Source organism: Podarcis pityusensis (assembly GCF_964106645.2).
Source record: "Podarcis pityusensis genome assembly, chromosome: 3".
Taxonomy (NCBI): domain Eukaryota; kingdom Metazoa; phylum Chordata; class Lepidosauria; order Squamata; family Lacertidae; genus Podarcis; species Podarcis pityusensis.
In genome coordinates this window covers 42,216,077-42,237,741 of record NC_138026.1, presented here as the reverse complement: position 1 = coordinate 42,237,741, position 21,665 = coordinate 42,216,077, and the positions used below count along the sequence as shown (strand labels likewise).

Genomic DNA, 21,665 nt, shown 5'->3' with positions numbered 1-21,665 from the left:
GACAAGGCTGGGGATAGAAGACTCAACTTACCCATGATACCTTTCATCTGGCCCCATTAATGATACAAAGATTGCCTTTGAAATAATAGAACAAAGAATGAGGCACAATGAATTTGCTTTTTGTTTTTAAAGTTCATTTATTGAAGGACTTGTCATTTATGTTTCATCAACTGCTCTTGTTAAGTTGATTTTGATCATGCGGGTAGTTGGAGGTGTTCCTCCACGGAGACCAGCCAGGAAAATCTGAGGCTTGGGTACATTAGTATTGCTTTCACGCTTGGTCTGTGTGCCATTATCCTTCAGTGGGTACACCTGGCTGCAGTTGTCCCTTCTCATGTGACTTAGATTGGTCTGCACTGAGTGAGTTAGCTTTTGGCGCAAGTTTGCCTGAATATAAAAAAACAAAGATAAAAGAATAATCACAGTTGCATTTAACATAATGTGAGATTATGTTAAAGGATTGCACTGCCTGAAAGACTTATAAATGATTTATACTTTCTTATCAAGGGTGGATTGAATAAACTGATCAAATTCTAGGATGTGTATAAAGCCTATGTCAACAATGAACTAGCAAGGGGAAAGCACTTTCCATTTCTTTGGTGCAAGATCAAGACTTCTTTTTGTTTGCCCAGGCATTTTAATTCATTTTACTGCCACTGTCTGCTTCATAGGTTTGTTACCTGTCAGTTTTATTGTTATGATGTTTATATATTTATTTATATTATCATTATTGTACACCACCCAGACACGATGAAGGGAAGTTTAGACATTTTAAAGTAACAAAGTAAAAGCTTCAGCATGAATGTTGCACTATGCTATTCCAAACAAAGCTGAAAACAAAAGACGGAGGGGCTCAAAAATTTAAGGTCAAATGCATGGAGTTAAGTCTGAAAAGATCTGAGAGGTAATTGTTATTTGTAGTTTGTCTGAACTAATCTCTCAAATCATGTTGACACAAACCAGTTTGATGGCTTTTCTTCTCAGTTCCCATTCATTCCACTCATAGTTCTTCACAATATTTGGTGGCAAAATATGGATGTCCGTCTGAGTACTGGTGTCACATTTTGTGATGGGTTTCATACTCTTCTTGTCTTTGGCTCTGATCTGTAACAACAACAAAAAGGAATAGCTATTTTTTATTTCCACATTTTCACCTTCCAACCAAGCATTAGATAAAGAAAACCATCCATGTTGGCGGACATGACTACCTCCTGTGGGACAGAACTCCATAGTTTAACTATGTGCTGTGTGAAGGAGTAGTTTCTCTTATCTCTTCTGAATCTTCCAGCATTCATCTTCCTTGGATATCTACACATTTTGAGAGGGAGAAGAACTTTCCTCTAGCCACTTTCTCCATGCTATGTGTAAGTTCTCTCATATTGCCTCTTATTTGGCTTTTCTCTAGAATGAAGCTTTCTTGGAGTGGCCTAAATAAGTAAAGGATAAATGTGTTGAATACCTGAGAATAAGGGGCAAGGGATTCAAATTGCTGATGAAGTTCAAGCAGCTGAATAAGCTCTGCAGATTCCTTTGCTTTTTCTGCAATCATCTTAACGCATTTCTCTGGATTCTTGGCAAAATTATATGCCGCTTCCTTGGAACTAAAGGCATAATATTTCTCCCGAAACTTCAGGATTCCAACAGCAAGGTTCGCTGACAACAAAGCACAAAAGAACAGAGGATTTCTTCATGACATTCCTGATGCAGATTATAGTGTTTTCACTTTTGAAATTAAGAATGGCTCTAGTTCTAACCTGTCTGAAAATTCAGTCAACTTTAAACCATGCTCTCCCTCAGCAAATCACTTTCTATGAACTAAGAACAAGAGTAAAGTATTTCATAGCTAATCCTGCATAATGTGGATTACTTCAGTAAAAAGAGTAATGCCCTTTTAAAAATTGCACTGTTAAATTCTAGTTTCTTTGCTGAACAAAAAAATACAAATTTATGCTTTGAATGGAATTCTAAACAGGGTGCTGTTAAAGCAGTGGAGGCTCCAACATCCCTCTTCTCTCCAACCAAGAGAATTACCGTATTTTTCGCTCTATAGGACGCACTTTTTTCCCTTCAAAAATGAAGGGAAAATGTGTGTGCGTCCTATGGAGCGAAGACGCCATAGCCCCGCGACCCTCTCCCGGCTGGAGAGGTGACGGGCGGCTATGGCAAGAGCCTCAATAGCCGCCCGTCACCTCTCCAGCCGGGAGATGGTCGTGGGGGGCTGCTTTAGCCCCACGCACGCTCTCCCGGCTGGAGAGGTGACGGGCGGCTATGGCAAGAGCCTCAATAGCCGCCCGTCACCTCTCCAGCCGGGAGAGGGTCGCGGGGGGCTGCTTTAGCCCTGCGCGCGCTCTCCCGGCTGGAGAGGTGACGGGCGGCTATGGCAGGAGCTTCTATAGCCGCCCATCACCTCTCCAGCCGGGAGAGCGCGCGCGGGCACCCCGCGACCCTCTCCCGGCTGGAGAGGTGACGGGCGGCTATTGAGGCTCTTGCCATAGCCGCCCGTCACCTCTCCAGCCGGGAGAGGGTCGCAGGGCTGCTGGAGAGGTGATGGGCGGCTATAGAAGCTCCTGCCATAGCCGCCCGTCACCTCTCCAGCCGGGAGAGGGTCGTGGGGGGCTGCTTTAGCCCCGCGCGCGCTCTCCCGGCTGGAGAGGTGACGGGCGGCTATGGCAAGAGCCTCAATAGCCGCCCGTCACCTCTCCAGCCAGGAGAGGGTCGCGGGGGGCTGCTTTAGCCCTGCGCGCGCTCTCCCGGCTGGAGAGGTGACGGGCGGCTATGGCAGGAGCTTCTATAGCCGCCCGTCACCTCTCCAGCCAGGAGAGGGTCGCGGGGGGCTGCTTTAGCCCCACGCGCGCTCTCCCGGCTGGAGAGGTGACGGGCGGCTATGGCAGGAGCTTCTATAGCCGCCCGTCACCTCTCCAGCCGGGAGAGCGCGCGCGGACACCCCGCGACCCTCTCCCGGCTGGAGAGGTGACGGGCGGCTATTGAGGCTCTTGCCATAGCCGCCCGTCACCTCTCCAGCCGGGAGAGGGTCGCAGGGCTGCTGGAGAGGTGATGGGCGGCTATAGAAGCTCCTGCCATAGCCGCCCGTCACCTCTCCAGCCGGGAGAGGGTCGTGGGGGGCTGCTTTAGCCCCGCGCACGCTCTCCCGGCTGGAGAGGTGACGGGCGGCTATGGCAAGAGCCTCAATAGCCGCCCGTCACCTCTCCAGCCAGGAGAGGGTCGCGGGGGGCTGCTTTAGCCCTGCGCGCGCTCTCCCGGCTGGAGAGGTGACGGGCGGCTATGGCAGGAGCTTCTATAGCCGCCCGTCACCTCTCCAGCCGGGAGAGCGCGGGCGGGCACCCCGCGACCCTCTCCCGGCTGGAGAGGTGACGGGCGGCTATTGAGGCTCCTGCCATAGCCGCCCGTCACCTCTCCAGCCGGGAGAGCGCGCGCGGGGCTGCTGGAGAGGTGACTGGCGGCTATAGAAGCTCCTGCCATAGCCGCCCGTCACCTCTCCAGCCGGGAGAGCGCGCGTGGGGCTGCTGGAGAGGTGACGGGCGGCTATAGAAGCTCCTGCCATAGCCGCCCGTCACCTCTCCAGCCGGGAGAGGGTCGCGGGGGGCTGCTTTAGCCCCGCGCGCGCTCTCCCGGCTGGAGAGGTGACGGGCGGCTATGGCAAGAGCCTCAATAGCCGCCCGTCACCTCTCCAGCCAGGAGAGGGTCGCAGGGGGCTGCTTTAGCCCCGCGCGCGCTCTCCCGGCTGGAGAGGTGACGGGCGGCTATGGCAGGAGCCTCTCTGCTGCACCTTTCCGCTGCTCCCTGACCTGCTCTTTGGGGCTGGTGGTGGGCTTCCCCCCGCCAGCCCCAAAGAGCAGGTCGAAATGAACCTGAAGCCTGGAGAGCGAGAGGGGTCAGTGCACACCGCCCCCTCTCGCTCTCCAGGCTTCCAAGGTAGCCGCCTGAACGCACCTTAAACGGCACCTTGTTTTAGAGCGGGAAAACAAGAGGGGGAAAGTTCTCCCCCTCTCTGCGCAGCGCCTCCTGCCACTTCGCTGAAGGGGCGCTGGGCAGAGAGGGGGAGAAATTTTTTTTCTTGTTCTCCCCCCTCTAAAACAAAGTGCGTCCTATTGTCCGGTGCGTCCTATGGTGCGAAAAATACGGTAGTTTCCAGTAGACTGGCACTGATTGGATTTGCCCTTGTCTTGTTGATATGTGTGGTCTTCCTTTCCGTAGTTTCTCTGTCCCAGCTACCACCACTGTGTATACCAGTTTTCTAATTCCCTTCCTCAGCTTTATCTCCCGCCTACCAAATGCTTGTCACTGTTCCTTCCCTCCTCACCCCCACATTCCTACTGCCTCAAATTCTTCTCCATCTCCATTTATAAGCCAAGCCCCAGTAGTTTGGGTGGCAAGCTTCTTATATGTCAGGTATTTTTATTTTATTTATACACCAAACTTCTATAAAAATAAAGCAAGGCAGTCTACAACTTAAAGCATAATATGAAGCAGTAAGAATGCTCTTTCAAAAGCAAACGGGACTTATCTACAATTGGCAAACCTGGGATAAGAAGACCATCTTTCACGGCAAAAGTGTAAGCACAAAACCCATGGTACTGAATTTGCACTTGGCTGAAATTAATGGTGGTTTCTGGGAAGAGCCATTCTTCTACGGTAAAGTCGGCAGGATTTACTTTGCTATCTGAAATATATAAAAAAAACAGCAGCTTAGGATATATTTTCAGTATCAGAAAAAAATGGGAGTGCTTCTAGACAGGTATTTATTGCAGGAGAAAATTGCTTATGCGTGCAGATTTTTATTATTATTATTAGTTGCAATGTCCACACAATATTGTTGGTGTAAAAATGACAAGAGTATATTTCCCCCACCCCCCAGCATTTAATCAAGATGTTCCCTTTCTGGGGGGAATATGATGTTAAAAACCTGTTGCCAAGGACCCATTTGCTGTATCTCAATAACCCATTTGCAACATTGAGGTCCTACCTAGAAACACCCCAGATCATACCCATGTATACACATGGTTACTGGGTAAGGTTGAGACCACTGAATCCCATGGCACAAGTACCTAGTGAGGTACTGAATAATCTAGTATTTCATATTAGGTGGGAAGGTTCAGGGCAACTTTTATTTATTACTTATATCCACAATATTGGCCCTCAGAACAGCTCACAAAACATTTCTTTTAAAACTATTTTCCCCCAAACAATAACACAATTCATCAAAACAGCTGCAGCAAAAAACAAAGACCCAAGTAACCTTTTGCTGTTTAAGGTTTCCCTCAGAGAAGACATTCCTGTACCCATGTGGCACCCAGTGGCGGAGCTTCATGCTCCAGCACCGAGGGACGGAGAGCAGGCGGGGGCAGGGCACATTGCCTGTGGGGGCGTGGCACCCAGCGCAGGCGGGGGGAGCAGCTGCGATGGCACCTGCTGGGATCGCACTGCCAGGGCCAGTGCACTCCCCCCATACTCTTCTTCCTCCGCCAGTGGTGGCACCTATGGAATAATGTGTTTCCTTACCAATGTACAGACTCGGTAAGTATCTGGGGAAGTACACAGCAAGCTCTGTTAAAGATGACAACCCTGTGTACTAAAAATATTTTTTAAATATTTAAAACTTTTTAAAAAATATTATAAAAAATATTTTTAAAAAATAAATAAAAACCACTGCTGTTTCTTCCCAGATCTCTTAGTTGAAACTATGAGCAGATTCTGACTCGGAAACTAACAAAGTTACATGCAGCAGCTAACTTCCCAGTAATTAGTGTTTATAGACTAGGTCTCACCACACTCAGCTTAGAAGGAAATGCTTCTGCTTTGCATGAGAACAACAGAATCATAGCACAGCTTTTAAGGCCAGGAGTATACAAGATACTCATTCCACACACAGAACAGACATGGCATGGTTCTGACGCTTACTAGACAAGTGTTCCAATTCATGTGTGTGTTGGAAAACTGTGTGCATGGCACTACATAGCCTCCCTGTGTAGGGCTTATGTTGCATATTATGTGTTTCATGGAGGAAGAGGAGGTATGTACACCATGTTCAAGATTGAATAAAAAAGCAGCAGTATGTGAAAGACTTACTATTTTCAGATGTTCTAGAAAGATGAGGCTATAGTGTGGGCTTAGGAATAGTTTGCGGAACAGGAGGTTTTGATACTGCATTTTATTTTTTTATTTTAATTTTCTAAGAGCAACCCAGAAAACATATGTTATTGGGCAGCCATACAATTTTTTATTATATATATATTTTTATATATTTTTATATATATATATTTTTAATATACAATTTTTTAATATATATATATATATATATATATATAGCCATAAGTGCATGACACATGGTAAAGGCAAAAGGTAAAGGACCCCCGGATGGTTAAGTCCAGTCAAAGCGACTATGGGGTGTGGCGCTCAACTTGCTTCAGGCCGAGGAAGCCGGCATTTGTCCACAGACAGCTTTCCGGGTCATGTGGCCAGTCTGACTAAACCGCTTCTGGCACAACGGACACCATGACAGAAACCAGAGCAAACGGAAACACTGTTTTCCTTCCCACCACAGCAGTACCCATTTATCTACTTGCACTGGTGTGCTTTTGAACTGCTAGGTTGGCAGGAGCTGGGACAGAGCAATGGGAGCTCACTCCGTTGTGGGGATTCGAACCACCAACCTTCCAATCAGCAAGCCAAAGAGGCTCGGTGGTTTTTATGACACACGATCCTTATTTAGCAATAAAATGGAAGCTCTAGCTCTCAAAGGGCTAAGAATCTGAAGATAGCAAGAGTATTCCATGGAATTTATACATTAATTCAAAATGCATAATTATGGTTTTAGTACCAGCACTTTCTTTTAACCTTTCCTCATCAGTTTTTACAATAACATCTTCAAGAAGAGATTCCATCACATCTTCTGGAAAAATAACTGAATGGGCTCCTAGGAACTGCTGGAGATTGATAGTCAAGTTATTGAGGAAACTCAGCACCAGGATCTCGTCTTGAAAACTGGTCCAAAGGTTAGAAAGTGCAATAAATATAGGCTGGGAGGGGGAAAAAACAAAGAAATTGAAATTGTATTTGCAAAATTATGCTGCCTGCTTACCAAAAGTATGTAGTCTGCTGTTCTTTATATATACTCTACAGGTGAGGAGACAAAAGCAGGGGGTGCAATTCATGATCTTAAACCCTAACAATTTTAATTGTAAAGGATTTTTGAAGGAATATTTACACTCTCTCCTCTCCTTAACATGCATCCCTGATTTCTTTATGTTATTTCTAGCACAGCATAGGACCAAAGACTATCACACTGCCAGGATATATACTCCTTGTATACAATAAAGCAATAGATTCCTCTGATGAAAGTTAAACAGAGAACAGGGAATTTTCATGCTGTTAAACTGACAGAAAGCTATCTGTACAAACCTACAGAACTTACAGTACTTTCTTTTTTAGCAGCTCTGTGTAAAATCCTAGAGACAAACTTGCTACGATGACAGGAGATCTGATGTCCTGCAGGGTTTTTTGTTTTAAATAAAGCTGCATGAAGATGCTGGGTGGGTTAATTCTCCCCTGTCCCTGTAATGGATTATTTCCCTAATCTGAATACCCCACCCCAATATGCTCTATGGTATCATATGGGCACCTGTATGCTTTGTTGTATGTAACAAATTGTATAGTTCCTGGGGGCAGTTGAAATTGGGAAAACATCGGGGGCGGGGGCCGGGGCAGGTCAAGACCTCTCTCTCAGCACTATCAACAAGCTCAAAACTCCCTTGGACTAGCTGAACAGAAAGGCAAGGATCCAGGCTCTCTCTGTCTCTCGGTGTAAAAGAGGTCTGTGTCACTAACTCAGCACACAAACACAAGCTATTCTTGCAATTTAGGAACTTACATAAACCAGAGACGTAGGCACTGCTGTCTTTGCCTGAACAATACTTTTTAAGTGCTCCATCTGTGCTGCAAACTGCTTCTGCATCATATCAACTTCTTGTGCACATGTGATCACATCAGACTGAAAAGACAGCATACAGCAGATTACCAATGGAAATTCAGGACATTTCCACAGTTCATTGAATCTACCACATCTACCTTAGCTCGTTGAGTGGCCTTGAGGCAGTCAGTATCTCCAAGCCTAACCAATGTCCCAGGGTTGTTGTGAGGATAAATAATGGGACAAAGCAGGGGGCAGGGAGAGAACCATGTATGCCATCTTGAGCTCTTTAAATGAAATATGGGATGGAACACACACACACACACACACACACACACACACACACAGATAATCTCCAATTAGATTCTCAGTCATCTGGACATGTACTCCTACATTGCTTCATGTACTGCAGAGAATGACACTTCTTACCCCCCACCGCCACAGTTTAAAAGGCCACAGATTGTTTAATTAGACAAAGGCCTGGGAGAAGAGGCATGTTTTTGCCTAGTGTCTAAAGATATGTACCAAAGGAATGATAATCAACTGAGGCCCTTCTTTCTGTGACCCCTCCATGAGAGGTCCAGAGGGTGGCAACATGAAAACAGGCCTTTTCTATGGTGGTTTCCTGTTTGTTGAATGTTCTCCCCAGGAAGGCTCACCTGGCTCCTTTATTACAGATCTTTAGGCACCAAGCAATAACATTCTTCTTCAACCAGGCCATTGTTTAATCGCTGATTAAACAATCTGTGGTCTTTTAAATGTCTCAGGGGAGTGGGTGGATTATAGGTGGTTTTTTGTTGTGTTTTGTATTTGGGTTTTTAATTTATTTTTATGTTGCAAACTGCCCTGTGATCTTCAAATGAAGGGCAATACTGTATATAAATTTAATAAGCATAGTTATAAGTATACAAAAAGCTTACGGGCACAATTAATGTACAGTGGTACCTCGGGTTAAGTATTTAATTCGTTCGGGAGGTCTGTACTTAACCTGAAACTGTACTTAACCTGAAGCACCACTTTAGCTAATGGGGCCTCCTGCTGCTGCCGCGCCACCGGAGCACGATTTCTGTTCTCATCCTGAAGCAAAGTTCTTAACCTGAAGCACTGTTTCTGGGTTAGCGGAGTCTGTAACCTGAAGTATATGTAACCTGAAGCATACCGAATTTTTCGTTCTATAGGACGCACATTTCCCCCTCCAAAAATTAAGGGGAAATGTGTGTGCGTCCTATAGAGTGAATGCAGGCTGCGCCGCTAAGCCCAAAGCCAGAACAGGAAGACGGAGCACTGCGGAGCGCTCCGTCTCGCTGCTCTAGCTTGGGGACGGCTGCGCGCAAACCTCTGCAGGGCAGTGGGGTGCCTTCACCCCGCTGTCCTGCAGAAGCTAGCAAGGCTGTTCCCAAGCCAGAACAGCGAGACGGAGGGCTCCGTTTCGCTGCTCTAGCTTGGGGACGGCTGCGCGCAAACCTGTGCAGGGCAGCGGGGCGCTGTGCTCCAAAGGCTTCAGGGATCTTTGAGGCTGGCGGTGGGGGAAAGCAGCGCTTCCCCCCACTGCCAGCCCCACAAGCTCTGGTGAATGTACCTTGAACGCACCTTGTTTTAGAGGGGGAGAACAAGAAAAAAAAAATTTTCCCTGTTCTCCCCCTCCTATGATCCGGTGCGTCCTTGTTGGGAAAAAGCACCAAGGCAAAAGCCAGCTCCAGATGGCTGGAATGCAAAACAGGTTTGCAGATGTACTGTTGGAGAAAAGGTGGAGCCTATTCTCTGTACTGAGCACCGGATGTTAGCTCAGTGTGTCATCTGACCTGTGCTGGAAGTACAGGGGAGGAGTGTTGAGACTCTTCTGATGGAGACTGAAGGGTGCAGTCACATTTCTATGTACTGTTGAGTGACAGGAATAAAACATGTAGAAAGGACTCCTGTCTGTCTCATTTCTCCTCCCTGGGAGAATGCAGGGAGGGAGAGAGAAGCAGAGAAGCAGAGGGTGTGTTCTATCTCACGACTAATGAGAAGAATCGCCGGGTTTGTTTACCTAGCCTGCCGGGGTCGCAGACGGACGGTAAACACAGTATCTCGCTCAATTGCCTCGGGGGAGGCCAGGTACCTCTGCCTGTGAGCTGAAGATACTGACAGTCCTATGGTCCGGTGCATCCAATGGAGCGAAAAATACGGTATGTAACCCGAGGTACCACTGTATATGCCAGCATTCTAGAAGGGATGCAAAGTATAAAACAACCTTACCAGAATGATGCAGAGGAAAGCCTCGTGTTGTCTCACGTTGTACAGGACTTCTTTTAACATTGTCGTTTTAAGTTCTATCTCAGCATTTTGACTCAGGTGCATCATTTCAATCAAGGCTGTGTACTGGTATGCCAAATCCTTGGAAGCTTGCAGTTCTATTTCTACATGGTGGTTGGCTGCTGGGATAGCTTCATTCAGAATAGCTGGTACTGTTGACACAGGGTTGGTTTGAAACATATAGAAGGGACATGGCAGTAATTACCGTACTAAGCATGCCAACCTCAAATTCAGTAACTAACCACAAGCATTTTCCCCACCTATTTCTGTCTATAATAAACAGGGCTGACATCCAAAGAGATGCATGGAGCCTTCCATATGAGCACACCAAGGCTTTTGTGGGTTCCCTTCCTCTTGAACGCCCTTGCCTGCCCTGAAAGGTCTCTCTTGAGGACTGAGAGAACTCAGAAGAGCATCCAACATACCGTAGTTTGAATGACTGCAGAAAAGACTGGGCATCTGCAAAAGGACTCTTAAGCACACATTGCTGGCATCTTTGGATCCTGGTTTGGGTCAATAACCTTTTAAAAGTACTGGGTTTTAGTCAATAAACTATCATATGCTAACTGACTTTTCCACCTTGCTTCTCCTAGTTCCAAAAATAAGCATCTGAAGTAGTATGTTGTCACCTCTGAAAGCTCACACTATTTTTCTAATACGAAACTTATTTAAAGTTAGTCTCATGGTGAGACTAAAAAACATTTCTTTTTTCTCTCAGGGGGCTAACACGGCTTTCTATTTTATATAAATATATAAAAATCCTATGAAAGGCTTTACAACAAGCCAATTTAACAGAGTTTTTAATAGATAATATAGTACAGATTATCAATTTTGAAGATATTCAATAAAGTTAACCTGCAGCTGAACAGCATGTTATCACATCTCATTTGGAAGATCAACTTACTGTATTTTTCGCCCTATAGGACACACCGGCCCATAGGACGCACCTAGGTTTTTTTTTGGGGGGGGGGTAAAGAAAAAAAATTATTTCCCCCCCCCCCAGGGCTCCCTAGGCTGCGGATGTGTGCCCGAAGCGCCGGGCGCTCTGCTTTCAGCGCGCCCCACACTCCGGGAAGCAGGCTGCTATCCGCAGCCTAGGGAGCCCTGCGGGAACTCCCGCGGGCTCCCCAGGCTTGCTGATAGCTTCCTGAAGCGCACCGACCCCTCTCGCTCTCCAAGCTTCAGCGAAAGCCTGCATTCGCCCTTGGACAAGATGGACTGTTTCAAGAAATGGCAGAGAGATATTTCGAGATTTGTCTGGCAGGGCAAGAAACCAAGAATAAAATTTAAGATTTTAACTGATGCTAAAGAAAGAGGTGGATTTGCCCTGCCAGACCTTAAACTTTATTATGAATCAGCCGCATTTTGCTGGCTGAAAGATTGGCTGCTTCTTGAAAACACGGACATTTTGGACTTAGAAGGTTTTGACAATGTCTTTGGATGGCATGCATATTTATGGTATGACAAGGTTAAAGCACATAAGGCCTTTAAGAACCATATTGTCAGGAAAGCATTGTTTAATGTCTGGGTGAGATATAAGGATTTGTTGGAAAGTAAAACACCAAGGTGGCTGTCACCAATGGAGGCTAAGGCTCTGAAAAAAAACTAACATGGAGACAAATTGGCCAAAATATTGTGAAATTTTAGAACAAGATGGTGACAAACTAAAGCTGCAGAGTTTTGACAAATTAAAAACGAAGGTTCGAGACTGGCTTCATTACTATCAAATAAGGGAGGTATATAACCTAGATAAAAAGATTGGTTTCCAGGAGGAAAAATCAAAATTGGAAACAGAACTGTTAGATCCTAAAACTAAGAATTTATCAAGAATGTATAACTTGCTGCTGAAATGGAATACACAGGATGAAACGGTTAAATCTGTTATGATTAAATGGGCACAAGATTTTGGACATAATATTATGTTTGCTGACTGGGAACAGTTATGGACCACAGGTATGAAATTTACGGCTTGTAATGCCTTAAGAGAGAATATAATGAAAATGATTTACAGGTGGTACTTAACCCCAGTCAAGCTAGCAAAAATCTATCATTTGCCAGACAGTAAATGTTGGAAATGTAAAGAGACAGAGGGTACATTTTTTCACCTTTGGTGGACATGCCCAAGGATTAAGGCTTTCTGGGAAATGATATATAATGAACTGAAAAAGGTATTTAAATATACCTTTCTGAAGAAACCAGAGGCCTTTCTACTGGGCATGGTCAGCCAAGTGGTGCGAAGGGAGGATAGAACTTTCTTTATGTATGCTACAACAGCAGCAAGAATACTCATTGGGAAGTACTGGAAGACACAAGAACTGCCCACCCGAGAAGAATGGCAGATGAAAGTGATGGACTACATGGAGCTGGCTGAGATGACCGGCAGAATTCGAGACCAGGGAGAAGGGTCGATGGAAGAAGATTGGAAAAAATTCAAAATATATCTTCAAAAGTATTGTAATATAAAAGAATGTTAGAAGGAGGTTGGGAAAAGAATATTAGGTCGTTTCGGTAGATACGATATAATGGAATAAGCAAAGATGAGTTGATGAACTTGATGAAATAGAGGAGGTTTAATTATATTACTTTAATTTTAAAATACGTAAATGAAAACAATATTAGAGGGATTTGCTGGAAATACGATTTGATCTAGAATACAAAATTGGGAGGTGAGAGGAGGTCAATGGAAATAAGTAAAGGGAAAAGGATATGTAAAGGTTTAACCTGCTTTTGTTTTATTTTTAACTTAATACATTTTTATATTTTTTGTTAAGTTTTCTTTTTTATTCTATCTTATTGTTCTTTATACTTGTTTATTTTTTGTTCTGTTATGGTCAAAATTTTCTTTGTACTCTGTATGGCTTTTCTTTTTTTCTGTGATTTTAAATTTGGAATAAATATTATTTAAATAAAAAAAAAAAGAAAGCCTGCATTCGCCCCATAGGACGCACACAGATTTCCCCTTCATTTTTGGAGGGGAAAAAGTGCATCCTATAGGGCGAAAAATACGGTAAATGCAGTATTTGCATGAAGCAATTCAGATGGGACTACTTACAAAATTGGTGATCAGTCAGCACTGAGCATTTCTGCACATTTGAAAGTGGCTTAAATGGCTAATACAGACACATCATCAAGTTTAGCCCCTACTAGTATATACCTACACTCATCAATGCCTTCTCCTCCCTTCCCACACTCCTTGTTGAATAACCGAATTCCTGTGACAATCATGGTGAGCTCCTTCAACTGCCTCTCTTTCTCCTTCTTTGAAAGGGAGAGGAAAGCAGCAAGTTCTGTTTGAGGGAAGACACTCTGCAGGGCAGCTGTAAAATATTAAATTTGGAAAATGTCATACAAAAAAAAAAAAGGCAGACAACAGCTGTAACATCAAATAAAACAGAAAGGTGAGCACTAGAAGTTATTTGGGGACGAGACCACAATTTGTTCACATTGGGTTGCTCCTAGTCGGGGCTTCGTTTTGCAAATCAATCATTTAGGTATCACCGACAGGTAACTGGTGTGGGTGTATCTTACTGGATTTTCCATGGAAACACCCCTAGTATAGTAAGATACTTATTCACATTTGAGATCCCACTATGCTGGAGATCATTGCTTGAATCCTAAGAACTGTGAATGTTCTGCTTGTGGAATGGGAATTTCCCAATCTTTTTCTTCCTGTTGCGGTCCCCTTTGCACATGTCCTATGGACATAGTTAAGTATAAGTATTTTAACTTACCAAGAGCTATAAAATGCTAAATCTTATGACGGCTGAAGAGGATAATCAATAAACTAACACTCAACATGGACAAAGCTACGTGTGTTAAACTGCCCCACCCCCCTCTCTCTCTCTAAAAAAAAAAGTGTGTCAAGAGCCTCTACAGAATTTAGAGACTCTTAACACACTTTCCCCCTCCAGTATAAATGTCAGTGAATAAGGCCATTGGGAGACATTTGCTAATTCTGCGCTACTAATACTCCTTCCAAGAGGTAAGAGTCGGAATAATTTGGACTTGGGGACTGAGGGGGTTAAGGACCTGAAGAGTGTAAGGAAGGATTAGGATGGAGATGAATGACATGCAAGAGTAAGTGGTCAAGGAATATCATCAGCGGGATGGAGGCTTGGAGGGAAGTATGGAGTTGTGCAAGGCATTAAAGCAGACAACCAGACTACAAGTTCTGCATGAACTACCTAGAATCTCAGGTATAGAATCTTGTATGCAGAATAGTATAATGCCCTTATCAGCAATTAGTTTGAATGGAAGGCCACAGTGAGTAAGGAGGTGAATGGCCAGCTTGGGCAGTTGTCAAGTGCCAAGAACCCCACAATACTTGTGACTTGGTTAATACACAGCACAGGGGCTGTGTCCTTCTGTCTGCATCCCTTCTTGCTGTGTTGAATGCTGCTTCAGAAGATATCCATATCTTCAGGAAAGGGTTGGATGGTTGCTTGCATTTGGCCTGTTGGATATGTGAAGTGTCTTTTTCTGGCTCTCAGATTATGTTCTATTCTCAGACTGGTTTTGCTATCTGGAGCAGATATTTGCATACGTGCTTTTGAGTGTTTTCTTTGAATTTTTTTACCAGGGAGGTATACATACTCTGGATTGTTTCTAGATTTGCTGTGAACTGCCACAGGTACATACTGAGGCACAGAGGCAGCATACAAATACTTCAAAACAAAAGAAAGTAAAAAGACAGTCCCCCAACTAGCCACCGCTTGTTGCTCAGTTCCTATGCAATGACTACCACAGTAAAGTGCATATTGGCAAAACTCTTCACGGCATATATCTGAAACAGTTACCAACCAGTTGCCTCTCTAATGACCTTGATGTTTGTAGGGGATCCAAGGCCAGAGCGCAGCAGGACATAGCTGACAATTTTTCGATAAACACTTTCCAATTCCTCTCTGGTACGAGCACGGCTATCTGTAATTTCTCTGCCCACTGGAGCAAGGCGAGAATCCAAAACACGATGCTGTTCCTTGATTAACTCAACTAAGAGGAAACACAGAGGACCATGCATAGGCATCAACAGACTTTCAACTTAGCTAGTTGAAAATGCTCATATTTCACATGCTTAAATCCTCCCATGCTCTTCTCATTCTGATACCTTAGGGCTGCCATCCTAAGGCATTATCTAGTGATCATGCCGAGATTTACATACAAGTAATCACACATAGGACTGCACTATGTAACATAATTGCACAAACTCAGTTGTAGGTAAATTGAGACAGTGGAATGTATCGGTTCCATTTATTGGTATAGGATATAACTTTTAAAAAACCACAAATGCACTTCCAGGATTTTAAATGCACAATAAATATTAACTGTTCTAATGTTAAGTAAATGTTGAATATTTTTTAAAGAGGCAATTTAATTTATAACCTCCTTATAGATTGCATCTCTTAGCATGTTCACATATTATTGGATTTGCTGTTTCATTGTATTACAGAACTATAAGTTTTCACATGTAGCAAGAATAGATACATTGCGGCTGCAATCCCATGTAAATTTACTAGACAGCAAGTCCTCTTGAACACAGTGTGACTTCTGAATAAGCATGCATAGGATTGTACCATCACCATATTCACATTAAATTACTCCACACATTGATTACCTCGACTGATATAGTTCATATCAAAATAAACCTGCATCTTAATAGTGTCCAGGGATGGATTGCTTGTGTCAAGCAGTCTTTCAATGGAAAGCTAAAAAGAGAAAATGTTGATGTAAGTTATTTCAAGCCCCTTAACTAATTATTAAAATAATATTACCGTTGGGCACCTGGAAACATTATGCTACAGAATTTATACATGTGAAACAGAATCCATCAGTTTAATAGTTTTAAAAAAATAAGGTGCCCTTTGCTTAAACATTACTTGAGAAAACAAATTAAGGGGCTGAGAAGCACCACTGCAAGAACAAAATGTTGCGTTGCCATAATGTAGCTTCAAGACACAAAACGTTCATAGTTTTTGTAATTTACTTGTTCCTAAATAGCATAATAAGTGGACTGCTGCGTGGAGTTGAATAATATGGATTAGATTTTTCGCTATTGCCTGATTCCAGGTGGCTGCATGAACTTTGAAGTGCACATAGCTTCATGAAGCTACTCATTCTCAATACAGAGAGGAGGCAAGCAGCTCAACACACTCTAAAGCAGCAAATATGCAGCCCTCAGCCTTGAAACCAATAATCCCTTCTACACAAGCAGTCTCATATACCACTGCATGCAGCCTGTTGCTGCATAATACAGCAGCACTAGGCTGCGGACACACAGAGAGATTTGTTGCTTGAAATACTAGTTCACTAGTGGCAATGAACTAGTCTAACCACCTTCTTAAAATCTATCTAACATATCTAACAACCTCAAAATCACACACAGGAGGCTTTCTTTAGAACAAAGCATTTTCATCTTTCAGGTGTCCTACACACCTCAAAAGGGCATGTATCACAGTTTGAAGCAATGATATATGTATGTAGCTGTGCTTATAAAGCCATTTATGTGAGGCATATTTTAAATTCTACTTATTATGGCTGAATGCATTAAGTGTCATCTGCTCGCCAAATTTCCATTACATTTAAATCAAACATTATATTTTGTGTTCATCAACTGGGTATACAAAATTATGATCCAATTGTGCAGGTTTGGAGAAGCAGTTGGGGGAGATTTCAGCGGATAATGAGAAAATGGACAGCAGTCAAAGGTTTATCACTGAGAGATATGTGGCTTTAGATGACTCTGAGAGCATAGGCTTTAAATGATTTTGTGGTCTGAAACATAGGTTTTTATTAATTTGGTAAACACTATACACAAAACAATAATTTAGGCTGCAATCCTGAGTAGAGTTAGGCTGCTTAATTCCCACAGACTTCATGAGTTGCTTGAAAGACTGCTTTAATTTGTTGATAAGTCTTAGTAAGTTCATTGAAATCAGTATAAAAATAGTTAAACAAATGTTTAGATTCACAAAATTACCTTAATAAGTTTTTGCACATCAGCCTTTGTAAGGGTCCTGTCCACATTAAATCCATTCCTTGGATCCAATACAACAGCTTTCACCTATAAGTAAAAAGAAACAAAACAAAAACAAAAAGAAAAAACACCAGGCTTCCAGTTAAATATTTATCTTGTGCTCTTAAATATATATTACTGCCAAATACAACCACAGAATAAAACAGATTAAATGTCCCAACTGCTCAAGGTTTCCCCACTAAATGTCATTTCCCAGTTTAATTTAATAGGCATGAGGACTAACTTCCTGGTCCTAGCAAGCATACTTACTTGGAAATTTTATCAAAATCAATGGGAACTAAAAATGATTTTTAAATATGCAATAAATGGTTGAGTGGTTAATTTATCATTCTATTAAATAAAATATAGAGCAGAGCCCCAGAGGTACAGCCCTTATGGTGGCACTGGATAGCAGCAACCCAGTATGAGGTTTTATTCTGCTCTCAGTTCTAGCCTCCTTTAAAACATTGCTTGGAGAAGTGTGGTTGTGAGCTCCAGAGAACAAATATAGGGGCCTCATTCCCGGCATTTGGGGAAGTAAATACAAATGTCATCATTACCTGCCCAGCTCACGAAGCAAAATGCTAGAGCAGGTGTACTACTGTGGAAAGTACAAGAAGCAATGCGTCTTTCCCAGTCTGCAAGTGGAGGTGGAGCACTGCTATTGCGGCTAGTAGCCACTGAATGAATACTCTTCTCAAACTATCCAGGTAGGTGGTCCTCATTGCTCCATTTGGAAGTGAGTTCCTCAGTTTAACTATGTGCTGTGTGAAAAAGCATCTTCTTTTGTGTGTCCTGAACCTTTCAACGTTCAGCTTCCTTAGTTGTCCATGGGTTCTAGAGTTCCAAGGGTTGCCTGCATAACTCTTGTGTTACAGTGGTACATCAGGTTAAGAACTTAATTCGTTCTGGAGGTCTGTTCTTAATCTGAGACTGTTCTTAACCTGAAGCACCACTTTAGCTAATGGGGCCTCCTGCTGCTGCCGCACCGCCGGAGCATGATTTCTGTTCTCATCCTGAAGCAAAGTTCTTAATCTGAGGTAATATTTCTGGGTTAGCGGAGTCTGTAACCTGAAACGTATGCAACCTGAAGTGTATGTAACCCGAGGTACCACTGTACTTGCATTTTAGCCCCAAGACAATCGTGTTTTGTGATGTTCTGTTCCTTTAACATTATTTTAATGCCACAGGAGTGACATGTTAACATGACTAGAAAGCAGTGTTTGAAACTCCCATTGTTCTGGGCGCATTTTGCGACAGGGAATTTCATTCGCGTGAGCAGTTTCTGAGCTCTGGGCACAGTACCGCGTCTAAGATTTCAGATTAAAACTGCCACTGATGGCGCTGAGGGCCTAAGAGGAGAAATTCCCCCCACCTCGATTTCCAAGAGATTGCTGCAGCGTCAGGCAAACTGATAGGTTTAGCTGCAGTTCATTCATTTTCAGCTTGGTATTCTTGTTGTTTAAAAAAGAGCACCTAGACATTCTGTTGTGGCACCCATGTTTAAGGTGCCATTTAGCTCCTAGCTTTCACATTTCAGTTTCTAACACTGCTAGAAAGAAGAGCTTTTAAATGAAGCGCATTAGCAAACTGTGTATTTTGCACTTACCATGAATGCCACCAGAGTTTCTGATACGGTTTGACCTTTCATGGCACATTCTTGTCCTATTTCACGGATGATATTCTTTATGACACTTTCAGCTTGAGAGTGAGTCATTCTGCATTATCAAGATATGAAGGGCTCACGTTGTTACAATACATGGTAATTTTTTTCACAGAATAACTGACAGTATTGTGATTGCACATTCAATTAAAACTTCCTCAATCTTTTAAGTTTTCAAGAAGCTGCCTACTTCTGCATAAAGAAACAATATACTATATAATACTTTAGTTAGGGATTATACATACCTGTATCTTAATTGAGATTTGAAATTGTGCATTTTTGAGAGATAGGGAGGCATGCTTGACACTCTTTTTGAGCTTGCCTCAAGCCATGGAAGGCTTCAGTTTATGTATTTCTAAAATGTATCAGGCCTTGTTCATGTGAACTAGCTATGGCATTTAACTTTATCAGTTGCCTTTTGAAAAAAAAACAAAAAACCTTTGTTCAAGCTGATGTAATAAAATAGATAATCCTGATTTTATGAGATGAAATTATAATTATTTTTGTGTTTTACATGTTCTTATTCCATTCTTCCACCTTTTTTCTTAAACTTATAATTAAGAGCTAGAGTGTGTGTGTATATATTTATATATACACACACACACACCTTATTTGCTGTGTGTATGTATATCTTAATATTTACTATGATTTATTCATTATTATGGATATTGATGTTTATGTGATTAATAATAAAAATCATATTATGTAAACAAGATGGGTGGATGGGAGCGTGCCTTGCTGGATCCAAGGAACAACCGGGAACTTTGGCTCCTGATGGTTCCTTTGGAGTCCCATCTTTACCCACACCACATCTAATGTCATGCATGGTATCAGGTGCGGGATGTGTGGGTATGACTTCCTAAAAATGGCCTGGTGGGCCATGTTTGGTACATGGGCCTGAGGTTGCCCACCACTGTACTATCAGTGACAAGAGTGAGAATTCCTGACTCCCAGGCAATTTAAGCCAAAATATTACAAAAATACACAGCTACAAGAAAAATGTTGGCACTCATGGCAGAGTTGCCTGGCTGTGTCCCGTCCTTGGGCTCCACATTACATTATTTGGGCTTCCAGAGTTAATTACAGCCCATGCCCTTTTTAAATGTTGGGGAGGGGTGCAAGTTTATTGGGTTGTTTTTGTTATCTATTTTGTGATTTTATGTTGTAACTGCCCTGAGACCTGCGGATATAGGGCGGTATACAAATTTACTACTACTACTACTACTACTACTACTACTATTATTATTATTAGTGGTATAAACAGCGCTCTATTCCCCCCTTTCTCCTCCCGCTTGGTGGGGTTCCTTTGCCCCTCAGCTGTGCGGCAGACATGAAGAAGTTCAACAGGTGCTTAATTCTCTCCCCCCCCCCCCGAAATGCAGCAGCGGGAAAACTTCACCTGTGTAATGTCTTTGTTCTCTATAGCAAGGAAACGCACCAGAGTCCTGAGCAGATGGGGGAAGGGGATACTGGCGACCCTCTTGAAGGAATTTAACAAGATGTGGTCTGCTCACCTGGCTCCAGTAAAACTCTCCCTCCTCCCCCCCCCCGCCACTCCTTGACTTTCCCGTCTCTGTAAATAACAACAGTCTCTCCCCGCCCCCCCAAGACGAGCACGGAGATTTACCTGCCTCTCCCCTCCCGCCTCACGCGGCGCCCTCGGAGCCTCCAGTCTCGGCCCCTGAAAGGGAAGAAGCGCCCGCGTCGTGTTTCCGCCGAAGAGCCGCGTCTCCATGGAGACCGCCGGGGCCTAGGAGGTAGGCGGAGCTAGAAGGCCGGAGGCGGCGCGGTCTTAGGTCAGGCTCAGTGGTCTTCGGAATGGGCGCACACGTGTTCGCTGGGGAACTTAACCCACCTCCCGACCTCTGTGAGGTCCAGCCTCCCCGCCGCGAAGCTTATTGTCCCCACGCTTGCCTACCCCACTGTCCTCCCCTGTTTCTCACATACACACACACCCGTTGCATCCATGGGCGTAGCTAGGGGGGTTTTTTGGTGTGGGGCAGGACTTGGTTAGGGGAGGCAGGGCTTTTGTGGGGGAGCAGGACCGACGTGATTGGTCAGTTAGTTAAGTATTTCTATTGTTTTACTTGATCTGGGGGGAGGGCAGCTGCCCCCGTCCGCCCTGGCAATGCCTATGGTTGACAGGACACGGTGCGAATCGTAATAGCCCACTGGGGTCTCCAAGCACGCGTCCCATCCTGCTGGAGGATGCATCGTCTGCCTGTCATTCTTTGTTGCTCTTGCTGGAAACGCAGCTGGAGAAATGTTCTTCAAAGCAGCATCTCGTCCTAGCAGCTATGTGCTAGGTTTTAAAACACACAAAACTCAAGAGATTGTGACTTCCCAAATCCACCTAAGAGGCATTTGAAAGCTGTTTTCTGCACCCCTCTTAATAGCCTCTACTGTGGAACTACTGTGTTGGACACACTGGTTACTGCTGAGCCACACGAGATTGTGAGAACTGTTTTCGGCATGCTGCCTACGGGAGGACTTTCCTAAAGTGAATCCACTGAGCAAGGGAACATTATTTGCCAGCTAATTAATGCCGTCTGCTTGATCCTTTTGACAATCTCACAGGACAACATTGTTGGCATCTGTCTCTCAAAAGACAATGGGGTACACCTTGGAGGGTGAAATCACAGCACTGCTATTGCTGTAGAGGCTGGTAATCATGATCTCCCATGCTTTTGCTGCATTAGAAGCACAGCAGTGAACTCTTGATGTGCAAGCCTGGGCAGTGTGTATGTAGGTCCTGGACTGCTAGGTGACAA

At 43.9% G+C, this 21,665-nt stretch overlaps 1 protein-coding gene and 1 long non-coding RNA gene across 5 annotated transcripts in view; one reads left to right on the top strand and one right to left on the bottom strand.

Moving 5' to 3' along the window:
• Positions 1-112: 112 nt before the first annotated feature.
• CFAP206 (cilia and flagella associated protein 206) lies at positions 113-20,556 on the bottom strand. 2 transcript variants are annotated; one of them, XM_080999883.1, is made up of 13 exons: positions 20,522-20,556; positions 18,841-18,949; positions 17,196-17,279; positions 15,834-15,924; positions 15,023-15,211; positions 13,381-13,539; positions 10,166-10,374; positions 7,889-8,008; positions 6,839-7,037; positions 4,541-4,681; positions 1,460-1,653; positions 961-1,104; positions 113-387 (listed from the first exon to the last, which is right to left on the bottom strand). In XM_080999883.1, exons 2-13 carry the CDS (start codon positions 18,946-18,948, stop codon positions 157-159), a joined length of 1,869 nt encoding a protein of 622 aa, XP_080856009.1. In that variant the 5' UTR covers position 18,949; positions 20,522-20,556; the 3' UTR covers positions 113-156. The 2 variants fall into 2 exon arrangements, with proteins under 2 accessions (XP_080856009.1, XP_080856008.1); XM_080999882.1 differs by lacking the exon at positions 20,522-20,556 and adding an exon at positions 20,294-20,393.
• LOC308473987 overlaps positions 20,522-21,665 on the top strand; it is a 2,272-nt gene continuing 1,128 nt past the window's right edge. The window contains exon 1 of one of the 3 annotated variants that reach the window (XR_013984432.1): positions 20,522-20,651. This is a non-coding gene — a long non-coding RNA (uncharacterized lncRNA). Of the gene's footprint in view, positions 20,691-21,665 lie in introns of all 3 variants that reach the window. The other 2 variants (XR_013984433.1, XR_013984434.1) reach the window with 2 other exon arrangements.

What these genes read in the sequence shown, in the direction of transcription:
- CFAP206 (XM_080999883.1), bottom strand. Translation starts at nt 18,948, where the DNA reads ATGACTCACTCTCAAGCTGAAAGTGTCATAAAGAATATCATCCGTGAA. An exon ending in ATGTGCAAAAACTTATTAAG is followed by an intron (nt 15,925 to 17,195) that starts GTAATTTTGTGA and finishes TTCTCTTTTTAG; the next exon opens with CTTTCCATTGAAAGACTGCT. An exon ending in TGCCTACGTCTCTGGTTTAT is followed by an intron (nt 7,038 to 7,888) that starts GTAAGTTCCTAA and finishes TCCCCCTCCCAG; the next exon opens with CCTATATTTATTGCACTTTC.